The 21730-nt window shown below is 43.7% G+C and overlaps 1 protein-coding gene across 3 annotated transcripts in view; it reads left to right on the plus strand.

Annotated features, from left to right (window-relative positions):
• Nucleotides 1–21730, plus strand: part of ehbp1 (EH domain binding protein 1) — a 186653-nt gene that overhangs the window by 102117 nt on the left and 62806 nt on the right. For all 3 annotated transcript variants that reach the window (XM_030107356.1, XM_030107357.1, XM_030107358.1), the window contains 4 exons: nucleotides 338–1162; nucleotides 3242–3283; nucleotides 3899–4045; nucleotides 21014–21164. In XM_030107356.1, coding sequence (XP_029963216.1) covers nucleotides 338–1162; nucleotides 3242–3283; nucleotides 3899–4045; nucleotides 21014–21164 — 1165 coding nt within the window. The remainder of the gene's footprint in view (nucleotides 1–337; nucleotides 1163–3241; nucleotides 3284–3898; nucleotides 4046–21013; nucleotides 21165–21730) is intronic.

Below are 21730 nucleotides of genomic sequence, written 5' to 3' on the forward strand. Positions count from 1 at the left end.
TTACTGTAGCTGTTTCTGGCCGTCATTCATTCAGGAATGATGTTCGTTCCGATCCAGACTTTTAGGGCATCTTCCTCTAAATGAATTATAGTTTGTGTCATCAGACTTACTTGGGTGTTGGTGACCTGTCTGCTCGGTATTCAAATTTCCAGACTTCCGATTCTAAATCCACTTCTGCAGCTTGGAGGCCACCACTGCCCTCTCTGTTAATCTTTCTGTGAAGCTCTTCAGCTGTGCCATCCTGACTGTACAGTTGAATTGATTATGTGAGCGATCAGACGGCTGTGCGCTGTTCGACTCTGTCAGTAAAAGTGAATCCTCTGTCTGGTCGTTGCAGGCTTACGATGGCTTTGCCAGCCTCGGCATCTCTCGCCTCCTGGAGCCCTCCGACATGGTGCTGCTGGCCATCCCCGACAAGCTGACGGTGATGACCTACCTGTACCAGATCCGGGCGCACTTCTCCGGCGAGGAGCTCAACGTGGTGCAGATCGAAGCCAACAGCAGCCGCAGCACCTACAAAGTGGGCGACTTTGAGACGGACACCAACGCCTCCATCGGCCAGGACAAGTTCTACGCCGAGCTGAACGACGTGCAGCACCGCCAGGCCAACTCTCAGCCCGCCGTGTCCGCTGGCGGCGAGACCGCCGAGGCCAATGGGGCCGACGCCCCCGAGGGGGAGGCAGGGGAACCGGGGTGGAAGGCCGAGGCGGGACAGGTCATTGCCTGCACGCCTGCAACAAGGCCTCTGCAGTCATCGACTCCCGTCCCGTCTCCACGCACAGCGCCCGGCGCGCCGGCCACAAACTCCGCCCACGTGACAGCGCCGCCACCCGCCGAGGAACGGGGGAGCCTCCTAAAAGCCAACACCCTGGACCTCAGCGAGCTACCGCAGCGAGTGGAGAGAGAGATGGAAAAGGACCGCCAGCGTAAAAACGAGGCGGCGGAAGATCGAAGGGAAGGCGCAGCCGAGCCGGCGTCCCCCACCCGGAAGGGAGCCCCCTCCTCCCCCTCCTCCCCTCCGCACCAGAAGCTGGGCTTCTCCTACAACAGGGACGCCGACCTCATCAAGAAGAAGAGAGCCGGGCTGCGTCACTCAGAGTCTGAGCCCACCTCCGAGACCGGCTCCTCACCGGTCAACCACACAGACGCCCCCGTCAAACAGGTAAAACACACTTCACACAAGTAACAGCATGCACTCATTCTACCCTCAGGAATGATTCAGTGACGGGTAACTCTTGAACGTCATGGTTATCAGGATGAGACTTTTAACACATCCAGTGACATTTGATGGATTTGTCAACTGTAAGTGATGAAATACAACATCACTTTAGTCCGTTTTAGACTTTGCAACATATTTTCATCACATATGAGTAACACTAAAATGGAAACTATGGAGGAGCTTTTCTTTAACATCACCTTAATATTCAAGTATTTACATGAGTGTCAATCATAATCAGGAATCATAATGAAAACCCTGTTTTCCGTTTTTAAGTTTTGGTGCATCTGCTCAAGGGTTTTCATAGTCCTGCGTACAATTAATGGATGCAATAAGCAGAACATCTGGACCATTGTGGTAACCTCTGTTGAAGAGGTCAGCTGAATAAACACATCAGTATATGGATCGACTTTCCTTAGACAATCAGTTGTGTTTTCGTAATTTAATTTCGTCTGATTGTTGTGTGATTTGTGCTCTAAATTTTCTTGCTGAACGTCTCACACACACAGCCTCCAGTGTTTAGAAGTTAAGTTCAGAAGATTCATTTAACTGCAGCACATCTAATGATCAATCCTGCACCTGAAGCAACCTCTGCGTCAGCCCATGTGATGTGGACTAATTCCTGCTACATAAGTCAGGTATTAAGATTCAGGCGACGTTCACCTGCAGGTCCCTGTTCGGCCTCTAAATGGATTGTTCAGGGAGTTTTTTTTTTCCTTTTTTTCATCCTCGCACCCTGGCTTTGATTGAAACTTTCACAGCGACATCAGTCGTAAGACAGAAGATGCGGTGAACATTCATTCCCTGCTGGCGCTCGCTAAGCTTCAAATCCAGACCTCGCTGATGCCGCTGCGGAGATGACCGTGGCGAGTCGTCGCCCCCCGCCCCCGCTCCCCTGCATTAGATGTTGTCGTCACCTGTCTCGGCGCGAACGGGCCGGGCGCCCTTAACATGTGGCGACAGTGGAAGGCACCCAGGAGAACCCCCTGCTTTGACATTTCATTATATTTTTCATTATATTTCTCATCCCTGCAGTTGATGGCAGTTGTGCCGTGACTGTTCAGGCGTAGCGATGCTTTGCACATCATCTCGTCTCCACACACGCACACACACCTGTGGGCGTATACACACACACACACACACACACACACACACACACACTCACACACACACACACACACACGTACAGAACGAGCTGTAGCCGGCGTTGGTTAACCCCAGATTACCGCTTCTTGTTTACAAGTCGAAAGGTCACGGGAAAGGCAGCGGGGAGAGGAGGAGGGGTGCTTCACGACAGTCATGATCCCCCATTTTTGATCTGCTGTTATCTAGTTAGCGGGATGCATCCTCGCCTGCATCCAGGCCAGATTTAACTTGCTGAAAGGATAAACAGTGTCATAAACAGCTTGGTGGTAATATTCCTCCCCGTTTGCCCTGTTTGCACCTGCTTACAATACATGCAGGATTAACCCGCAGATAAAACTCCACACTACGCTGTGTGTGTGTGTGTGTTTTGCTTTCTTGTGGAAGCCGTCATGCTCTCCACACCGCTGGACGCAAACAGGACGGTGAGCCCAGCCTGCATACTGAACCCCAGTAATGTGAGGAAACGACCAAGACATTATAACAACAGGTCGCGATCTCTGTTTTTGTCTGTGTGTTGTGGAAAGGAAGAAAGACGTGTGCAAGCAGTCAAAGTGGAAATCATTTGAGTTGAGCTTGTTGTGTTTAAATTGATCCATCTTCTCCATCTAATAACCACTTTATCAGCTGCAGAAGGAAGGACAGTCACTCACAGCCACTCCTGCAGGTTATTTAAGCCACGTTTACATGACAGCGCTTCAAGTGAAAGCCTCAAAAGCATGTTTTTTGATGTTGAGAGGAAACCAAACAAAACCCTCCAGGGAGAACATGCAAACTCCATATATAAAGTCCCACTGCCTGGTTTTCCTCCACCTTCTACAATCCTGTTCTAACAGGCTCTACTGAACACCTGCAAATATGTTGTTTCTTTCTGTCTTCAAGGAGCCGACAGTCGCCCCTCTCTCCAGTCCACCAGCTGAAAAGGTGAGAAGAAATTCAACTCGATCACTTATGTTATTAAATGACTGTCTGTCTGCTGAGAGGCAGTAAAAACTACAGTGTTTTTTACTGGGTGAGGGAGGCTCCTCTTCTGCATTGTTCAGTTCAATAGGTTTTTTTTTTTATTTTATAAAAGGTACAAAATGAGTAGTTCTGATATGATCTGAAATAGCAAGAGAATGGAAAAAGGATGCAGTAAAAGTTTTGTGCTCAAGGTAAAAATAAAATCTTGTCACTTATAGATTTGTACTTCAAATACACATGGAAGTGCAACCAGTAAGAGAAAACTGTAGAGAAAGCTGTTAGTTGTATTAAATGCAGGTTGCAGTAACTTTCAGTGGCAAAAAAGGAGAGGAAAATGAAATGTTAGGTTCCAAAATCAGAAAAAAAGAAAAAAAACTTCACTGTCCATAACGGGAGCAGTGGAAACTCACCTGTGAAGGAAATTAAAACATAAAACAACAGATAGATGACGTGTATATGTATATGTAGAAGCATATTAAAGACATCTTCTTTGCATCTCGCAAGTATTTTCGCTCTGTTTCATGGTCCTGCTTTTGTTAATGTCATCATCTGATAGTGTTCAATCTCCCCCTGTAGAAGGTTCTGTCTCGTCAGGAGGAGCTGAAGGAGAGAGCCAGGCTCCTCCTGGAACAGGCCCGCAGAGACGCTGCCATGAAAGCCGGCAACAAGAACGTCCCCTCCTCAGCCGTGACTGGAACCAACAGGCCTGCAGGAGTCTGCGATGTAAGTACAAGACAACCTGTGTGTCTTTATTCTGTGTGTTTAAAGAATGAATCACGAGAATAAGGTGTCGTGGTACTGCCACCACTTCTGGCAACATCATCAGCTGAAGCTGATCGCTCTGGACTGATCATCAACTCATTTCAGGACAAATACAAACAAACACACCCATACTTCCAGCTCTCTAGTTAGCCTTAATGCAAATGACTCTGTTCTCTGGAAGGGAACCAGAGTATCTCTCCATCCACCCACAGGAAGAACATATAAACTCCCCGCAAAGGCAGAAAAGCAGCCAAATTAAATGCTGACTGCTACAGCATCATGCTCCCTCCTTGTAAGAAGCAGAATAAAATATTCACACTCTGCTTACAGCAACTGGCACTGGAGTCAGACTAAATGTTGGCTTTGAAAACACAAATTATCTCATCTAAACCCAACTCATGTAAACCAGTGTCCCCCTGACTTACGCAAGAAGCCTAGTCTTTTTTTCTTTTCCTCTTATTTACCTCTCCAACATAATCCTTTATGTAATATTTCAATTCAAATAATTGCACTACCAGCTCTAAATGAAATATGTGAAGTAGAATTGTTTTTCCAGGTCAGTTCATGTGACATTTCTCATTTTAAGTGGAATTATCTGTCAGTTTTCAGGAATTATCTGCATACCTGCATGTTGATGTACGAAAAAGTATCGGAAGTACACATGCCCAAAAGTTCAAATAGTTCCGGACTATCTGCGAGAATAAATCCCCCAATTTTCTTTAAAGTAGCCACAGGGAATTGACAAAAAGAGGCCACATTACTGGACTCCTTTTTCCTTATCAGCCAATGAGAGCACAGGAGATCCAGGTGGGGATCCACTGGTATCGCCATTATGTTTTCATCTCACGCTGAATAGTTACCGTGTGTTCTAGACTAACTCACAACTGTGTACAAATCTCCTCGTTGAAAAAAAATGCACCATGAACAGGAAGAGAACATTTGTTCATCAAATTTAGCCCACGATCAGCCTTCTGTCTTCATTACGGTAACAGTTTCTCTCCTTTTTTTTGTATTTCCTCACAAGTTTCACACACACTCTCAACTCTTTAGGATGCAGATTCTATAATTATTACTTTCAATTTTGCAGCATAACTTTTTCTTTTGGTGAAATGTTTCTTGCTCTGTCTGTCAAATACAGCACTATTGGATGTTTTTCTGTTGCTGCATTCTGTTGTCGAACAGTGACATCTTGCAGTCACAGATGGTAATGCACCAGGGTAGCTATTGTGAAAAATCTCAAATACTTTTTAAGTTTTAAGTTATTTCATCATTTTTTCTTTATTGCATATATCCATATGTGAGCATGCATAGTTTTTATGCCTTCATATCTACAATGCAAAGAGTCAAGAAAATAAGCTGTGTCTTAAAGAATTTCATCCCGGGCCTCGATACACACACACACACACACACACTACACATACATTAAGCCATCTTCCCCACACATAACTGTTGACCTGTAGCCATGTGCAGTGCGTGTCGGTCAGCTCCGTTGACAGTGGATGGTTTTCGCTCAGCATGCAGGAAGAGCTCACAAAGTGACCAGCAGCCTCTTCACCGCCTTCACTGGCTCAGTCCTCCATTTGCTGCTCGCTACACTTCCAACACGCTGGAAAAGCCTGTCCAGAGTGTGTCATCCTGTGGCAGCCCGCTATGATGAACACTCTATGGGAAGACTCGGAGAACGAGACGAGACTTCTCCCTTATTAACTGGCGCGGAGACTCTCTTATGGACTGCCGAACGTCACAACCTGAACATGTCGGAGAGGACAGCTCGAACCTGGAAGGAGCCCGTCGCTATAAACATTTCACCCTCGCTCTCTCTCTTCAGACTCCCTCTTTGGTCAATTTTTATGACATCCCTCGACCAAATTTGCTGCCCCCCCACCCCACACACACGCCAAACACTGAGTAAATGTCGTACACAAACACCTGTCAGCAAAAGTACATTCATGGTAAAAGAGGGGTAAGAATCGCTGTACCGAAGCAAACTAGACTAGAAAAGACGCCAGCGAAATTGCCAGCTCTGAACTGAGCACGCTCCAGTGAACATAATATACTGGAAGGAGGGGGCACGCTGATGAACCAGGAGTTACCCGGGGAAAGCACTATGGTCAAATCCTCAGTCACATTTCCCAATAATTTCAGAGAAAAGAGAGGAGGGAGCAAGGGGGGAGAGAGAAAAAAAATATATATGTATACAGGCTTGTGAGAATTGTGACGACAAGGGATTTGAGGGTTAAATGAAATAAATACCTTTTGGTAATGAAATATCTAAAAGGCAGCAGCCGGATGGCCCTGCATTTGCTGCCTGAATCCTTAAAGAGAACTGTGCCCTTGAATTAGATGTTTTTTAAAGTGTGTATGTTTGTGTGTTGTCGGTGTTTGTCTGCGTGCAGTTTGAGCCACAGGACCAACCATTTCGGCATAATCTGAGGAAATAAATGAGGACCTTCCAAGGACTGGTGGCGTTAAAAGTCTTCAGAGGAAGAAAGGAAATTAAAAGAGTTTTTTTAAAGCTGCTGCAGTGCCGATATATTTTCCTCCGCCACAAAAAAGGTCCTCTTCTGTCCCTTGTTGTCCGGCAAGATGGCCGACTTCACTTAGATTAGCTCCTTAAAGTAGCCAGACCCGCTCCTCCTCCAACCCCCTCCCCCTGATTTCCTTACTCATTTCCAAGGACAATTGGTTAATAACCCCTCAAACACACACACACACACACACACACACACACACACACACACACACACGCATAAAGGAAGCAAGGAGCGGAGGAGGGGTGAGAGGGAGATATTGAATTGTTTACACTTTTTTTAATAGAAAACATTGATCAAAGGAATACGACTGGCCTCGGGGCCAATGTGCTGATAATTGTTAGTGATTCAGATTAGATTACTTGATGTCTTGTTTTGATTAGCATGAGCGTGTGTGTGTGTGTGTGTGTGTGTGTGTGTGTGTGTGTGTGTGTGTGTGTGTGTGTGTGTGTGTGTGTGTGTGTGTCCCCGTGTTATCAGCTGGAGAGGCCCAAGCTTTTCCCATTTAACTCTCCCATCTGTCTAAGTAGGTGCTTTACGGTTTAGCATGCATAAGGTATAATTTAATTCAATTAAATCAGGCTTCATTCTTCCAGGGAAGTGGCTAATGTGGGGTGGAGGAGAGGAGAGGAGGGGACGGCATGAGCTGTTTTAGGGGTGTAGCTTTCTAACAACAAATCCTCCATCAGTCTCAGGTACAGACAAGTCTATTTCTGACAATGATGTCTCACTTAAAGCTATGTACTGTGTGCTTTTAGTGCTTTAATCAGTCAGACTTTAAAAGAATTGCTGGAATATTGAAACATGCGGTGCAGTGGTCAGCCCCCTTATTTCACAGTGAGAATGTCCCTGGTTTGAGTCTGGGTTTAGGAGCTTTTTTGTGTGTAGTATTTTGGATGTTGTCTGGATGCTCATATTTGCTCCAACAGTCTATAAAGATACATTTAAGGCTAATTGATGAGTCTAAATTGCTGTTGAATGTGTTTGACAGCTGACTTATCCAGGATGTACTCGAACCCTGCGATGGTCAGCTAGGATCGGCTCCAACTCACCAGAGTTGGACAAAGTGTTGCTGAAAGATCAAGGGATGAATCGGATTGTCTTATCACGATGAAAGCATCCTCCCAAGTCTAGATAAGTCACACTGTTCTCCAAGGCTCATATAAAGTCAGAATGCAAATTCCCTATTGAGTTGCAGAGCAGTTAGCGTGAACAACAGAACAAACCTAAATTACACCTCAGTGTCCCAAATCATCATCACGGCCTCTTGCTTTTCTTTCACTATAGTGCAGTGTTTGATGTGCATGTGTGTTGATGCAGGAAAACACTGAAAAACATGTAGATTGTGTTCATCTGAACAAAAGATCAAATCTTGATCTACTGACCTCAACTGAGCAATGAACTTTTTTTTTAAAGCTTACATCTGAGACCTTTTTGCAAAATTTAGATTAAGTGATTCACCTTACATGCTTGTGAGAAGGAACCAAGGGAATTGGAGAAAGCACGCATGCAGAAAAACAACCTGGAATTGAACCGATGACATTCTCACTGTGCTGCAGCAGTGCCAACCACTACACCACTATTTATGTATATTTAACCGTTAGGACTTCTGTCAGTGGACGATACTCCAGAAGCAGCATTTAAACAGCGAAAGGGACATCAATATGAATGTTTTTAGCCTGTGTGTGTGTGTGTGTGTGTGTGTGTGTGTGTGTGTGTGTGTGTGTGTGTGTGTGTGTGTGTGTGTGTGTGTGTGTGTGTGTGTGTGTGTGCACGCCTCGTCCTGCTCTCCTGACCTATGCTCTCCCTCCTGCCATCCCTAATTGTAGCCCACAGTGACTGGTTCTTTCATCTAAGGTCACAGACAGTTTTCTCTTTTCTCTCTTGTCTTCTCCGCCACTTTCTCTCTTTCATGTCAGTATTTTTGATTTCTAACCCCATTTCTTCATCCCTTTGTCGTCCCCTCTCCTCTCGCTTCTGTTCCCTCCCTCGTCTCTTGTCGTTGGCTTTCCTCTCCCTGTGATCTCAGACAGACAAGTACTACCACTAATTGTTTTGTGCCTCCTCCTCCCCCCCCCCCCCCCCCCCCCCCTCCTCCTCCTCCTCCTCATAGGTGGCCTTCACAACTTATCAGTCGTCAGTCGTACAGATGTCTTGCAATGCTAGGAATGTCACCGCCCCCTGCCCACATAGCAGCCAGATGGGTAATTAATGAGCTTCCCCTAAAAAAAAAAAAAAAAAAAAAAAATCCACTTTATGCTCAGTGTGTTTTTAGTTTTTAGTGTCTCCTCTTTTCCGTCTTTCCCACTGTAATTATTTGAATAGAGGAGTGTGTGAGTGTGTGTGTGTATTCGCTTCAGGTCTTCCCATCCATTAGCAGATGAGAACAGTAATTTCACACCGGCCTGGCCAGGCTAATTATCAGCATTCGCACTAGGTTTGGGAGAAGTGTGCGCATGTGGACACACAAATGAGTCCCGATGTGCACTTTCTTTAAAAAAAAAAAAGAAAAGAAAACTGCAAGAAGCATGTGTGTGTGTGTGTGTGTGTGTGAGCGCGTGCGCGTGCCCGTGCGCTGTTGGTATGCGTTCAGCAGTGCACACAGATGCCTCGGTGTTTTCCAGGTAAGAGAGTTCCCTTGCTCACTGACTCGTTGTGATTCCTATAATTGGGTCCCGTTTGATTTTTGCCGACCAGCAACCCCCCCCCCCCCCCCCCCCCTCCTCCGCCCTGCCCCCCCTCCTCCCCCCCGCCCCTCCCGCTCCTCCTCCATGTGGAGGACTCCAGGGTCCCTGCTGTTGTGACCTGTGGGTGTTGTCATCCACTCCCATCTGCTGTCCGTCCTCTGATCCTGACCTGACTGCATTCATGTGCTCATTTTCTGCTCCAACTGGCTTCTTTCTTTCTCTCCTTGCCTTATTCCTGGTCTTTTTTCTTGTTCCTTATATTTTGTTCATTCGTTCTTTTTTCCTTTCTTGCAGTCATCCTTCTCTCATACATTCATTCCTTATCTTACTAGGATTCCTTTCTTCTTTCATTTCATGTCTTCCCTCCTTTTCGCTCATCTTTCATTCTTGTTTTCCTTATTTTTCCTAATATTTACATAACTTTTCCTTCCTTCCTTCCTTCCTTCCTTCCTTCCTTGGACCCTTGTCTTCCTCCACAGCTCATGGTGTGTTATAGCCGTGTGTATTTCATCGTAGTTTTCGTGACATGGAAATCTTTTCTCGTCTCATGAAAACATTTGTTTTGAACAGTTAACAATGTTCAGAGTTCACTTTCCATGCAAGCACTGAAAATCCGTATGGCACCACTCACATTCTCAGGTACAATGATAACAGAAATCTTGTCGCTGTACCTGATTTCAAGCTTCATGTTAGAGTTAAAAATTCAGCAGCAATTTCACTGATTGATGCTGTTAGAAAAATAGTGTTTCTGAATAAACTGGCATTAACCTTCATAGTTTCAACAAGTATTTTTATGCATGTCTTTTGTGTGTGTATGCAGGTATTTTTCCTCATTGACACTGTTTTTCGACTTCATTTCAATGCAACATTCCTTTATATATAAAATGGGGTAAATGTTGAAAATATCCCTGAAGGTGACTGGCTGACTGTGCATTAGTTAATGCATTAGTAAGATCTGAATTTTCTGAGGAGACATAATCAGCAGCAATCAATATATAAATCGTCAACTTTTAGGTGGTCCATTAAACACTGAATAATTCATCTCTTCATGTAAAGTTAGGCTACAAGTAAAATGGAAATGTAGCAGCAACTACGGACAAAAATGTCTGTTTTGAAAATGCAAATATGTTCTTGTTTGTGCCCCTTTTTTGTGCCAACCTTGTTCTTTACTTTCCTCCTCCTCCTCCTGTGAACTCTTGGTTTCAGCTTTCCGTCAGCGGTCATGGTTTTTCTGCAGGTTTCATTTTAATATGGCTGCCTTCCCCTTTCTTTTCTCAGCCCACCCATTTTTCTTTTTCCCTCCTCTTCCTCTTCTCGGCCTCCTCGCCCCTCCTCTCTCCTGCTTGCACTCTCTCCTTTTTGAAGAATCTGGCCTTAATGAAACTAAATAGTTTGCCGGGAAGTTTCTTTGGACGATGTGTGTGTGCATGTCTTGGAGTGTGTGGCTATGTGTCGTGGCTGAATTGGCTGGAGCGGAGATCAAAGGCGGCCCGTAAATTGAGTGTGTGTGTGTGTGTGTGTGTGTGTGTGTGTGTGTGTGTGTGTGTGTGTGTGTGTGTGTGTGTGTGTGTGTGTGTGTGTGTGTGTGTGTGTGTGTGTGTTAACGAGCAGGAGAAAGACAGCTCTCTGAATTGCATCACAAGAGCTGATCAAGCCATCAGAGAAGAAAGCTGTAATTCGCATACACTTACATTCCTGCTCTGAACACATGTACCTCTCCTCCTTTCTCTCTCTGTCGGCTCATTTTGTTCACGTTTGACCGAGTGGGAGCGTCTGTTTCTCTCGTCCATCCTCTTGCACTCCTTTCATCGCCCCCCCCTTTTTTTTTTTTAACTTTTCGAGTAATATATGCAGACTAAGCTACTTAAAACTGAGGATGCTTTACTTTTAATGCACATTTAATCACAGCAGTCCTGCTTTTTGCTGAGTGCGTGAAGAATTTGAATGAATGTTTTCCACAGTTAATGAATAAAGACAAAAGGAAGAAAAAAAAAAGAAGACGTTTTCACTTTCTATGGTTACGTTCTGTTCTTTCCATTGTCTCTGTTCAACTGTTATCAGTGCCAGAAGTAAAGGTCATGAAGTGAAGCTGAATTAAACACAGAATTCTGCTGTTTAAGCTGTATTTTTGGTGCTTTATCCAATTTATTGTGCATATTTGTACTACCCTAACATTTAACCGCAAAAACCAGATTTAAATTATAAAACTCACACAACCAGATAGTCAAAGGAACTGAAGGCAAAAACATGAGATCAAGCGTGCTTGGAATTGTGGGCAGGCAGATGGTTTCCAGTTACATGCAAAAAAGAGGCAGAAAAGTGTCATAGACTCATATCTGTTGTTTAAAAACATGCAAGACAGATAAAATATGTCTTAAAAGCTCTTATGTTTTCTCAAAAAAAGGATCAAGAATAGCTCTTATATCCTGATCTGTCCGATAATCACGTTTCTATTCGATCATTTTGTCAATCACATCAGGACTTGATCCATGTCCCGCAATAAGTTAAAAAAAAAAATAAAAAAAAAATAATTTAAAGATCAAAAGTTGTCAGGTTCAAGTCCCACAGTAGACAGGTCACCACTGTGGCTCCCTGAGGATGACCTTTGACCCCCATCAGCTCCCCACAGCATCTCTATGTGGCTGCCCAATGACGTCCGAGAAACAGGAAGAGGAAACGCAGAAAGAGGATTTTCAAAAGGGGGTTACTACAAGTTTTAGCTTAGTACACACACACACACACACACACACACACACACACATACACAAACAGCTACACAATAAACATTGCATTTATTTTTGTTTTATCGTCTATTAGAAATTAAAGATGGAATCTAAAAGCCCTGCCCTTTTCCTTTTGTAGTTTCAAACTTTGGATTAATTAGTTATTGCTGGGTTCAGTTAAGTCCTGAGATTCCTGGAAACGTCCCTCCTGAGGTCATAATTCCAAATCAGGTTGGGAGAGTGGGCTGACCTTCTCAAAGCCCCTCCAGAAGTTAGAATTCTCACTTGTTTGAGGAAATTAATAAGCAAAACTCCATTACACAGTGTTCTTGAAATAGAGGGGAGATCTTTCAAACGGATTTATTTTCCACCTGATTGTCCTTGTGTTCTTTGAGTTTCACAAGTGGACATTTTATCAGCTGTTCCTCCTCAACAAGGTGGGAATTCCACTTTGTAGAATTGATGTGAAAATCTGAAGCCCCGCCCACTTACATTTGATTTCTGAAAAACTTCAAGATATTGTTCCAAGATTGAACTTTCTGACAGTCCAATGGAACAGTCCGACTCCATCTCTGTGTAGATGGAGGGAAAACACAACTTTTTGAAAACGCTGCTAGTTTTATATTTGAGAGTCACCCTAACAGCAATGCAGCTTGGTTATCTGTTAACGCGAATGTCTGCATACTTCCATTGTTAATGTTCATTGCTTATGCGTGTTTAAATTATGAAAACATTCAACAGCACCTGTAGTGGTCCCACTTGAAAGCTACATCATTTTCAACCGTTCGTTTTCACTCGAAACGTTGTGATGTAAACGGTGCCTTGATATGGCCTCACCCAGTGTGACGTTTGTCTTGTGTTGATCTTCAAACTGGGAAAGTGGTAAACATCTGGAACGCCGCAACCTCTTTGTTTCCCAGGAAGTGTTTTTTTTTTTTAATTCTTGATCACTAGTGTTGGGTTTGAACACAACCTCAATTCCAAAGCCTTTTCTCAGAGCTCATTATTCCTGCTCAGCTGGATGTTTTCAAAGTCTCTTCCCCAACTCGCCTGACACCCAGGTTAACATTTATAACGCGTCTAGAACGTGGCTTATTGGCTCAAATTGCACCTCTGATCACTTCTGTGGAAAAGGTTCCATAACTGTGAAAGTTTTTATCTTCCTGTGAAGAGGGTCGAGGCACACGTTCAGCTCATGTTCTCCCTTCTCTTTCTTTCCGTCTCCCCCCTCCTCACCCCTCTACCCAGTAATTATCCTGTCTATTTAAAGGGCAAAACCTTCCCATCTGACTCGTCTGTCAGAGTGACAAGTGCCTGTGTGTGTGTGTGTGTGTGTGTGTGTGTGTGTGTGTGTGTGTGTGTGTGTGTGTGTGTGTGTGTGTGTGTTAGCACACACCACTCTACCTGTTCTACCTGTCCTACTGTACAAATGTCCTTTGTTACACACACACACACACACACACACACCACCACAATACAAACTGTTAACTCAGCTGTGAAACCAAAGTCAAACACAACTTGAAAAGTCTCTCTCACACACACATGAACATTTATTTGCTCAAAAAAAAAATCGACTCAATACCTCACACACACACACACACACACACACACACACACACACACACACACACACAGAAGCAATTGTTCTCTCAAATTTGTGGCCCACAGTCACTTACAAACCTAATTTTGCTCTCTGTTTTCTCCAGAATAATGACACTCCTCTGGTGCCATGAACTTCACTTTTATCACCTTTATTGATTTATTAGTTTGAAGATATGACAAAACACCAACACCTCTGGAATACAAATGCCAGGATATAACTTTATAAAAAAAAAACACCTGACCTTTGCAGACTTTCTGACTTGGATCTATTTTTATAGAAATTTCTGTCATTTGTTTTACCCAAATATGCAATCCTTAAATTTTTCACACTTAAAGTAAAAAAAACAAAAGCTGTTCTTCCAACTATAAACTCTCACAACTTGACACTTCAGTTCGAGAAACACTCACTTTCCATTTGGACTGTTTCAACCCCTCACACACACACACACACACACACACACACTCACACAGAGTCTGTGCTTTGGCGCTGACACCTCACAGATTCATATTTATGTACATATTGCACACATTTCGGCGCACACACACACACACAGACCCGTATCATGGGCACGCACCCGTCGAATCATAATTAGGCCGTGTCCTGCTTCTTTGATAGCCATGTACAGTGGCTCTTCTTTAATTCTTTATCAAATGCATTGATCGCTGTGGGCCTCGCGTGCCCATTGATCCGCGCACTCCGTCTGGAGCCAGCCGATAAGCCCCCTTCTCCCCCCCCCCCCCCCCCCCTTCCTCTCACTCCCGCCTTCCTTCTCCCACTCTCCTGCTTCCCCTTTTTTTTTTTTTTTACCTAAATACGTGGAAAAAAATGGCTACATTTCTAAATTTAGTCCATGCAGCATTTTTAAAACACGCTGTATTTGTTGTGGCTCATCTCACGTGGATAGCTGAGCAATTGGAAGCATCTGTACCCAAACTGGAGACCACATTTCCCATCAGCCTCTTTGCCTCCTGCCAGCAAAAGAGGGCATTTGTTTCATATGCCCCGTAAAAACACTGTAAAACCTGCAGGTCGACGCGGATAGGCTCCATCCGTCTTCGGGCTGACACGCTGAATGATGCTCAAATAGAGTCGATCATACTTTTTAATAGTTATCCATAGTTAAAAGTTATGCAAAGCAACAAAACGAAAACATGTTTTCAGTGAAACCAGGACTCAAACCATCAATTCTGTAATTTCAAATTAAACTTTAGATGAATTTTCTCATTTTAAAAAAACTTGAAGGTTTTTCTTGTATAAAATTTAACACGCTTTATTATTATATTTTATAACTAATTACATTTGTATTTACTTTGCTAGTTATTTGTTATTAATATATTTAACTAGCTAATGGATTTACCCTTTTTGCTCACTATTTTTTTTTTTATTATTATTGTATTCCTATCAGTTCCTCAATCTTTTTTTAAAGCCTTGGTGTTTATTTGTCCAATCTTGGTTTTTAATGCTCTTTTTTTTTTTTTGGCTTTTTGAATGCCTCTCTCTGACTGCCATGTTTCATTCGTTGTTTCTTTGATTTTCAGTCCCCGTATTGTGTTTGGGATGGGAGTTACAGTTTTTATTGTGTGCAGGACTTTTTACTGGCTGAAGCACTCCAGAACTAAAGATTGATTCTCACTGTGAAGCCAGTGTGCCAAGTGCTGCGCCACCCTCCTCTGTTTGGCAACTTTCTGTAAAATAAGTAATCCTACCTGGTGGAAGCTGAGATGGTGGTGAAAGGGTTTCCAGAGGCATTAGTTTAACCTGGTTTGTTGTTTCTCCGCTGTGTGTTCGCCGCAGTGGCGAAACTTTTCACTTCAGTAACAGCAGTTTAACCGCTGACTGGTTTTTACCTGCATCCACTTCATGTCTGGACCGTCACACTGGCATCTGAAACAATGTTGACGAGAGTGCGATTACACAGCTATGCAACTGGTTTTCGTGTGTGTGTTGTGTAGCACGTGTGTGTGTGTGTGTGTGTGTGTGTGTGTGTGTGTGTGTGTGTGTGTCTGGACAAGATAGAGACCTAAAGCACCTCTTGACTGTGAATTAGCCTGTCATGACAAATGTCTGGAGCTGCATGACTGGCTGCCAGACTGGCTGGCTATCTGGGAGGTTGGCAAACCCTTTTAGATAGTGATTGTGTGCGCATCCTTGTGTGTATGTCTGTGTGTGTGGGGCATCACTCTGTGCCCACGCCAGGTCTCTGTACATGACCGGTGGTGCGTGCCCTCCCTCCCTCACGCTTTCTACTCGCCCAGAAAAAGAGCAACCAAGGCGACAACCTGCTCCCCCCCTGTTCAAAACCAGCTTCCAGAGCGGAGAGGGGTCCTCACCCGACGCCAAGCCCACAGAGGAGCCTTCTGTCTCAGCCTCGCACTCAACCGTTTAGCCTCTCTTCCCTCGGAGGTTCCCAGCAGTCGCTGTAAAACACAGTGCGCGATTGTTCCCGCTGTCGCCATTTGAAAAAGAAAAGTCTCTTCTCCTCCTGAGTCTCCTTATTTGAAGCGGCACTACCCGGCGACCACCAGCTGACACGCTTTCTTCCCTCCTTTTTCCTCGCTTGTGTTTCCATCCTGGCTTTGATCACGCGGTGACGTGGCTGGTTGGTTTTGTACTCTCTACCTTTCTTCTTACCCACATGTGTTGTCTTGTATTGCCAAATTAAAACATATTTTGAAAATATGTATTTACACTCCCTAAGTTGAACAAAAAAGCAGCCAAGTCACCTGTTTTGTCAGCATTTTATCCACTAGGTGGCATTTAATCTCCACTCTCTCATCTGGTATTCAGTCCGAATAACAAAAAGTTGTTGGCAGGTTGTGTTCGCTGCAGAACAGTGAGTTGTAATTGTTTGACAGCAGTGCTGCTAACACGTGAGTGACAGGCGCCAGCTCTGACAATCTGCTCCTCCGCATCTGCCTCATTTAGAGCTTTGAGGGACGTAAACAGCTTTATGTCGACCGATTTCTGCCAGGTAGAAAAACCTGGAATGCATGGAAAGTTTTCGCTGCCGCTCAACTTCTGTGTCGGTGTTGGACTTTCTTTGTTCTGGGTCGCGGAGGACCTGAGCCGATCCCAGCCGTCTGGTTGAATTCAGGTGACCAGTCCATCGCACAAAGTCACACCTGTGGGAGATAATGGCTCCCAAGGTGAAACTTTTGGGAAAACTTTCTGACTCTATCTAGGGATCAACTGATGGAGTGCTGCTACTCACTACGGATGTAGTGCATGTGCTCTTCTACACATGCAGGAGTAGATGGCCAACAGCAACAGTGGTGTCCTCCAGAGAGTCGTGACTCCCGGTCTAGATTCTCCTGCGAGTTGGTCGTTTTATATTTGAGAGTCACTGTAGTAGCAGTCACACTTTGTCTGTCTGTGTACTTGCCATTGTAAATGTTTATAACGCATTGTTCTCTGCATGCGTGGTTTCATTACAAAAACAAACAACAGCCCCAACTTGTGGTCTAGCATGCTAACTACATCGTTTTCATGTAAACGGACAGCGTTTTCAAAACGTTGCTCCGTAAATGGAGCCAGATTAAACTTTTATCAAATAGGAAACACTTGTTTCATCTTCCTGTTTTTTTCTCAAAGCCACAAATGCGCTCATGAAAACCTCACAACAGAACGATTTAATACCAGATCGGTACATGTTGTTCGTTAGACAATGAACCTCCTCTCATCCCTGTCCTTCCCCTCCCTGCTCATTGTCATATTTTTTTGAATTGTGGCGGCTCTGTCGCTGACTAAGCTCGGTGCGAGTCGCATGCATTTTTCCCATAGTGTTAATCCTAGCCTCTGGATAGGCAAAGGCAATTTCCCTTTTTCTTTCCCCAAAATGGGGAACAACAATAATGCAGCAGGATGTTTTGAACTGTGCTATGGCCAGAGCTGCACATATATAAATTTTTCACACACACACACACACACACACACACACACACACACTGCACTACACTTAAACTGGTAGTTGTATCCATATCTGTAAAGGCCAGCAGATTGGATATCGTTAGCAGTGTATAGCCAGGAGGAGATCAGTGACATTGCTGTTTATCATATTACATTTATAAAAGCAGTCAGATTGTGAAATGGAAAAGGAAGTGAGTTCAAAACGGAGAAGAATTAAAAGGAATACACTACAGCAAAAATTGTGTAAAGGTGTAAAAATAAGTGTCAGTGTGCATCATGTCCTCTTTCTGAGGACTTGTCTCTGTTTTTGTCGTGTTGGATCCTGCTGTAGAGACTGGAACATGTCGCTAGGGTTAAAGGAATGACACTAAACTGGTCTCAGTCATATTCATCACGTAGATTTAACTTTGTTCATGTAAATGATGCCTCTGCACCTCTAAAGGGAATTCTGTTCCACGGGGCTGTGTGTAAGACCCATACTTTTCACGTTATGTGGGCTTTCTGTAGGGAGTATTATTCGGAAGGACTTCATTAAATTCCATTGATAGATAAGATAAGACACTGCCAATGCTAATTATCCTGATCAGCTGACAAACGAGAAGATTGTCTTCAAGACATAAATGCCTGTTTGCGTTGGTATTTGGAGCTAGGGGGCCTTTGACCTAACAATTTGTCCTGATGATGTGGTTGTTTCAGATAAATATGTACTTGGGTTTTGGTATAACACTGCATTTCAATGCTGAATCAGAATTTCTTTCTTTCTTTGACAGAATTTCCGAAATAAAAACTGACAGAAGTTTTGCGTAGCGCCAGATACTTTTTCTCAAATCAGCATAAACACTCCTTTTACTCCTGTTCTCACTCTTTATCTCTCCTTCGGTCTCTTTCCCTCCATCTGCCGCCGTTTCTCTCTCTCTCTCTCGCTCTCTTTTTATCAGCCGGGCTCTCTAAGGTGTGTTCCCTGTTCCCTGAAGGCATCCCCCTGGGCTCTCACACACACATACACAGAGTGCATTAGGGTTGCTGTCATTTACAATACAGCCCCATTGTCCCCGCCGAACAATAGCTACAAACAAACAATTGACATGGAAATGGAGAGATGTAGCTCATTAGCGGGCGCTGCTTGTTTTGTTAATGGATAAATGGGCGGCTTCAATAGGCTAGCCCTAAAACCCCTGCCTCAATATGGAGAAGCCTGATTAACAGGAAACCACAGGGAGGGAGGACAGTGACAGAGAAATGCAGCTTTGCTTCTCCCTCGGGTCGTATGCGCTTGTGTATGTTAGGGGAGAAGAGCGGAGGGAGGGCGGCAGCAGGCGCAGGTTTAAAGTGTGGCAACGTTTGTGTGTGTTTAGATCTGAGACGAGTTCACGCGTGCGAGCTGACAACTTTTCACTAGATGTTTGTATGTCGCATAGGTTGAAAACTTGTTTAATTTCTTTTTCCAAACTTTGAAAGTGCAATATCTAATATTTGTGTTTCAGATACAAACTTCAATTAATTTTAAATTTAAATAAGCAACAGAAAGAGGCTGAAGAACAGTTATGGAGTCTTCTCAAGGATGATTTTGTGACCAATTTAAAATCAGCAAACTTGCGATACAACTTTGCAACGCTAGGTGGTGTATTGAGTTAAAATCGTGCAAAGCAGAATATGTAATAAGACAAAGAAGTAAATCCAAATATTGAAAACTCTGATAGTCTGGTGAGTAGTAGGATTGTACCTCAGCAGTACCATCTAAAGTACAATGTAGAAATGCCTTTATAGTCCAGCATGCTCCTTTAATGAACAAATATCATAATTTGTAGTCATGCACTCAGTTATATCCAGACTAAAATATAATATCAAATTACAAATGTACTTACTAACATAAATTTCACTGCATGATCAATACGGAACGAGTATTATTTCATCCAGAGAGTTTACACCATATTTCTTTTCATGTGATATACATTTTGTCACTTTTGAGAAAGGGAAAAAAAAAAGTTAGTATTTCTGCACTATAACACCGTAGTTTACCATCTTTCTTCAGCTGATATAAAAATGATCTGTTACCAGTTTCCCAGCTTGGAAGTGGAACTTTCTCAGCTACGTTCCAAATTCCCAGCTGCATGAATACACCATTAAAAATATGAAAACCTTCCTGTTGAGTCATTTTTCATGGTGTGTATGCTGTGTGAATTTTGTCAAACTTCACATTAAATCTCCTCCTGGATGATTTCTTTTACGTCTACTCTGCCCGGCTGTGGCCTGTTCACAGAGAGTGTGCTCATCGCCAGCTAAGTGCTTGTCAACTGACATCATCAAGGTTTTCCCATTTACTGTGTGTGTGTGTGTGCACACGCACATGTTAGTGTGTGTGTGTGTGTGTGTGTGTGTGTGTGTGTAGTGGCCTGTGCTTCCTATCAGTAGGATCAGATTGGATCGACCTGAAAATGGCATTTCTGCCATTGCTCTGATGATGACGGCTCAATACTGTATCTGTCTAGTGCCAAGATGAGGTGTGTGTGCCTATCTCTGTGCTCCTACTGTCGTAATGCACCAAAATGTGTACATCCATTTCGATAACAAAACTTTTTACTATGTATTTTATATGAGAGCGAGCATCCTGTGAAGATTTGAGATGAAAGTGTGAAAACTGGCTAGTTTGTCTTGGAAATCTGTATATAACCAGCTTTTTATTCACTGCACTGCACATTTTTTCATCACATGACAGCATTGTAGTATCCAACACAATGTATAATGTAGGCGAAAAATGTACTGAAGTAATTAGTTTTTACTGTTACGACCTACATTTGAAGGCAAATCCCCACTTTCTCCTCTTCAGACTGGTTCATTCCTTATTTTTACTTATGTCAGGATGGATGAGAATTATCCACACTGAAACCCTAAAAAACGATGAATTCAAGAGTTACATGGTAGAATGGTAGAATTACAACGCTCCCTGTTTATGTTTTAGATTAAATGTCTTTCCACAGTATCTGTTTTTAATAGAAATCAGTGTCTGTCTTCTTACCTCTCTGGCTCAAAATTATGATGAAATTTAATTCATGAGCTGTTTTAGTAAGTTTTATAATGTGTGTATGCTTAGCGTTGGATGTGCATATGACCACCACCACAAGATATAGGAAGGATAATATAAGCATATTTTATTCATAATGCACTCGTCATATTGAATTACAAAGGGCGACATAAAGTGGCAGTTTGACGTTCTGAGCTGTTCTGGGGTATCACCACTAATTTAACTGAATAAGCTAACTTTTTAACTCTCTGTGACAATTCATTGACCCAACATGCAGGCATTCAGTCATTTTCATAGCAACACTTTAATTGCAATTGACACCAGAATCAAACTAACCGTCCCTACTGTCACCTTATTTCTGTGATAATGGGATGTGTGTGATGTGATAAAGTTATGAAGAGTTAGTGTCGAAAATTCCAGAATGAGTCCCTGAGATGTTTGTTCTGGCTGTGTGCAGGAGCGAGACGCAGAGCGGCGGAGGCAGCTGAGAGAGCGAGCCCGGCAGCTGATCGCCGAGGCCCGGTCCGGAGTCAAGATGTCCGACATGAGCCTGCTGGACACGCCGAGCACCGACAGGGGGAAAACCGGGAAGCCCGGCACTGCTGGAGGTCAGGACAGGCCTGGAAGCTCACACTCACGTAGCCACGCAGCTCATCACACGGTCAAACCAGGGTTCTCTCAGTTTACTCATGCAGCTGGACACTTTCAAAGTTCCATTGAACTTACAATTAGGACCCAGACGCTAGAAAGGAGAAATCACAGTCACATGCTTTGACGTACACTCACTTTTCCCTCCATCCACGCACTGCTAAGACTCCCACATTTCCATTATGCTCTCTGAAGGGGGTTCTGTCTAATCCTCAGAGAAAAAAACAAAATGTCATTTGACAACAGCCGCGAGTGTAAAAAACCGCCACCCTCGCGTTCAGGAAGGCAGCGACTCCTCCCTCGCCTCCTTCGCACAGTAATTGTTAATCAACGCGGCACATTGTGCGGCCAAATCATGCCCAAAACACCAAACACTTCTAATAATGGCTCACAGAGGTAGCAAATGCACATTTCCCACTGCTTTCCATTTCCACGAAATTGAGGTTATTATCATAATGACCATTATTAGGCGTCTGTGGTCATTTGTTTGTGACTCCTGGATATTACACGACTCTTCAGGTTCCTC

This window comes from Salarias fasciatus, chromosome 13 (assembly GCF_902148845.1).
Source record: "Salarias fasciatus chromosome 13, fSalaFa1.1, whole genome shotgun sequence".
Classification (NCBI taxonomy): Eukaryota; Metazoa; Chordata; class Actinopteri; order Blenniiformes; family Blenniidae; genus Salarias; species Salarias fasciatus.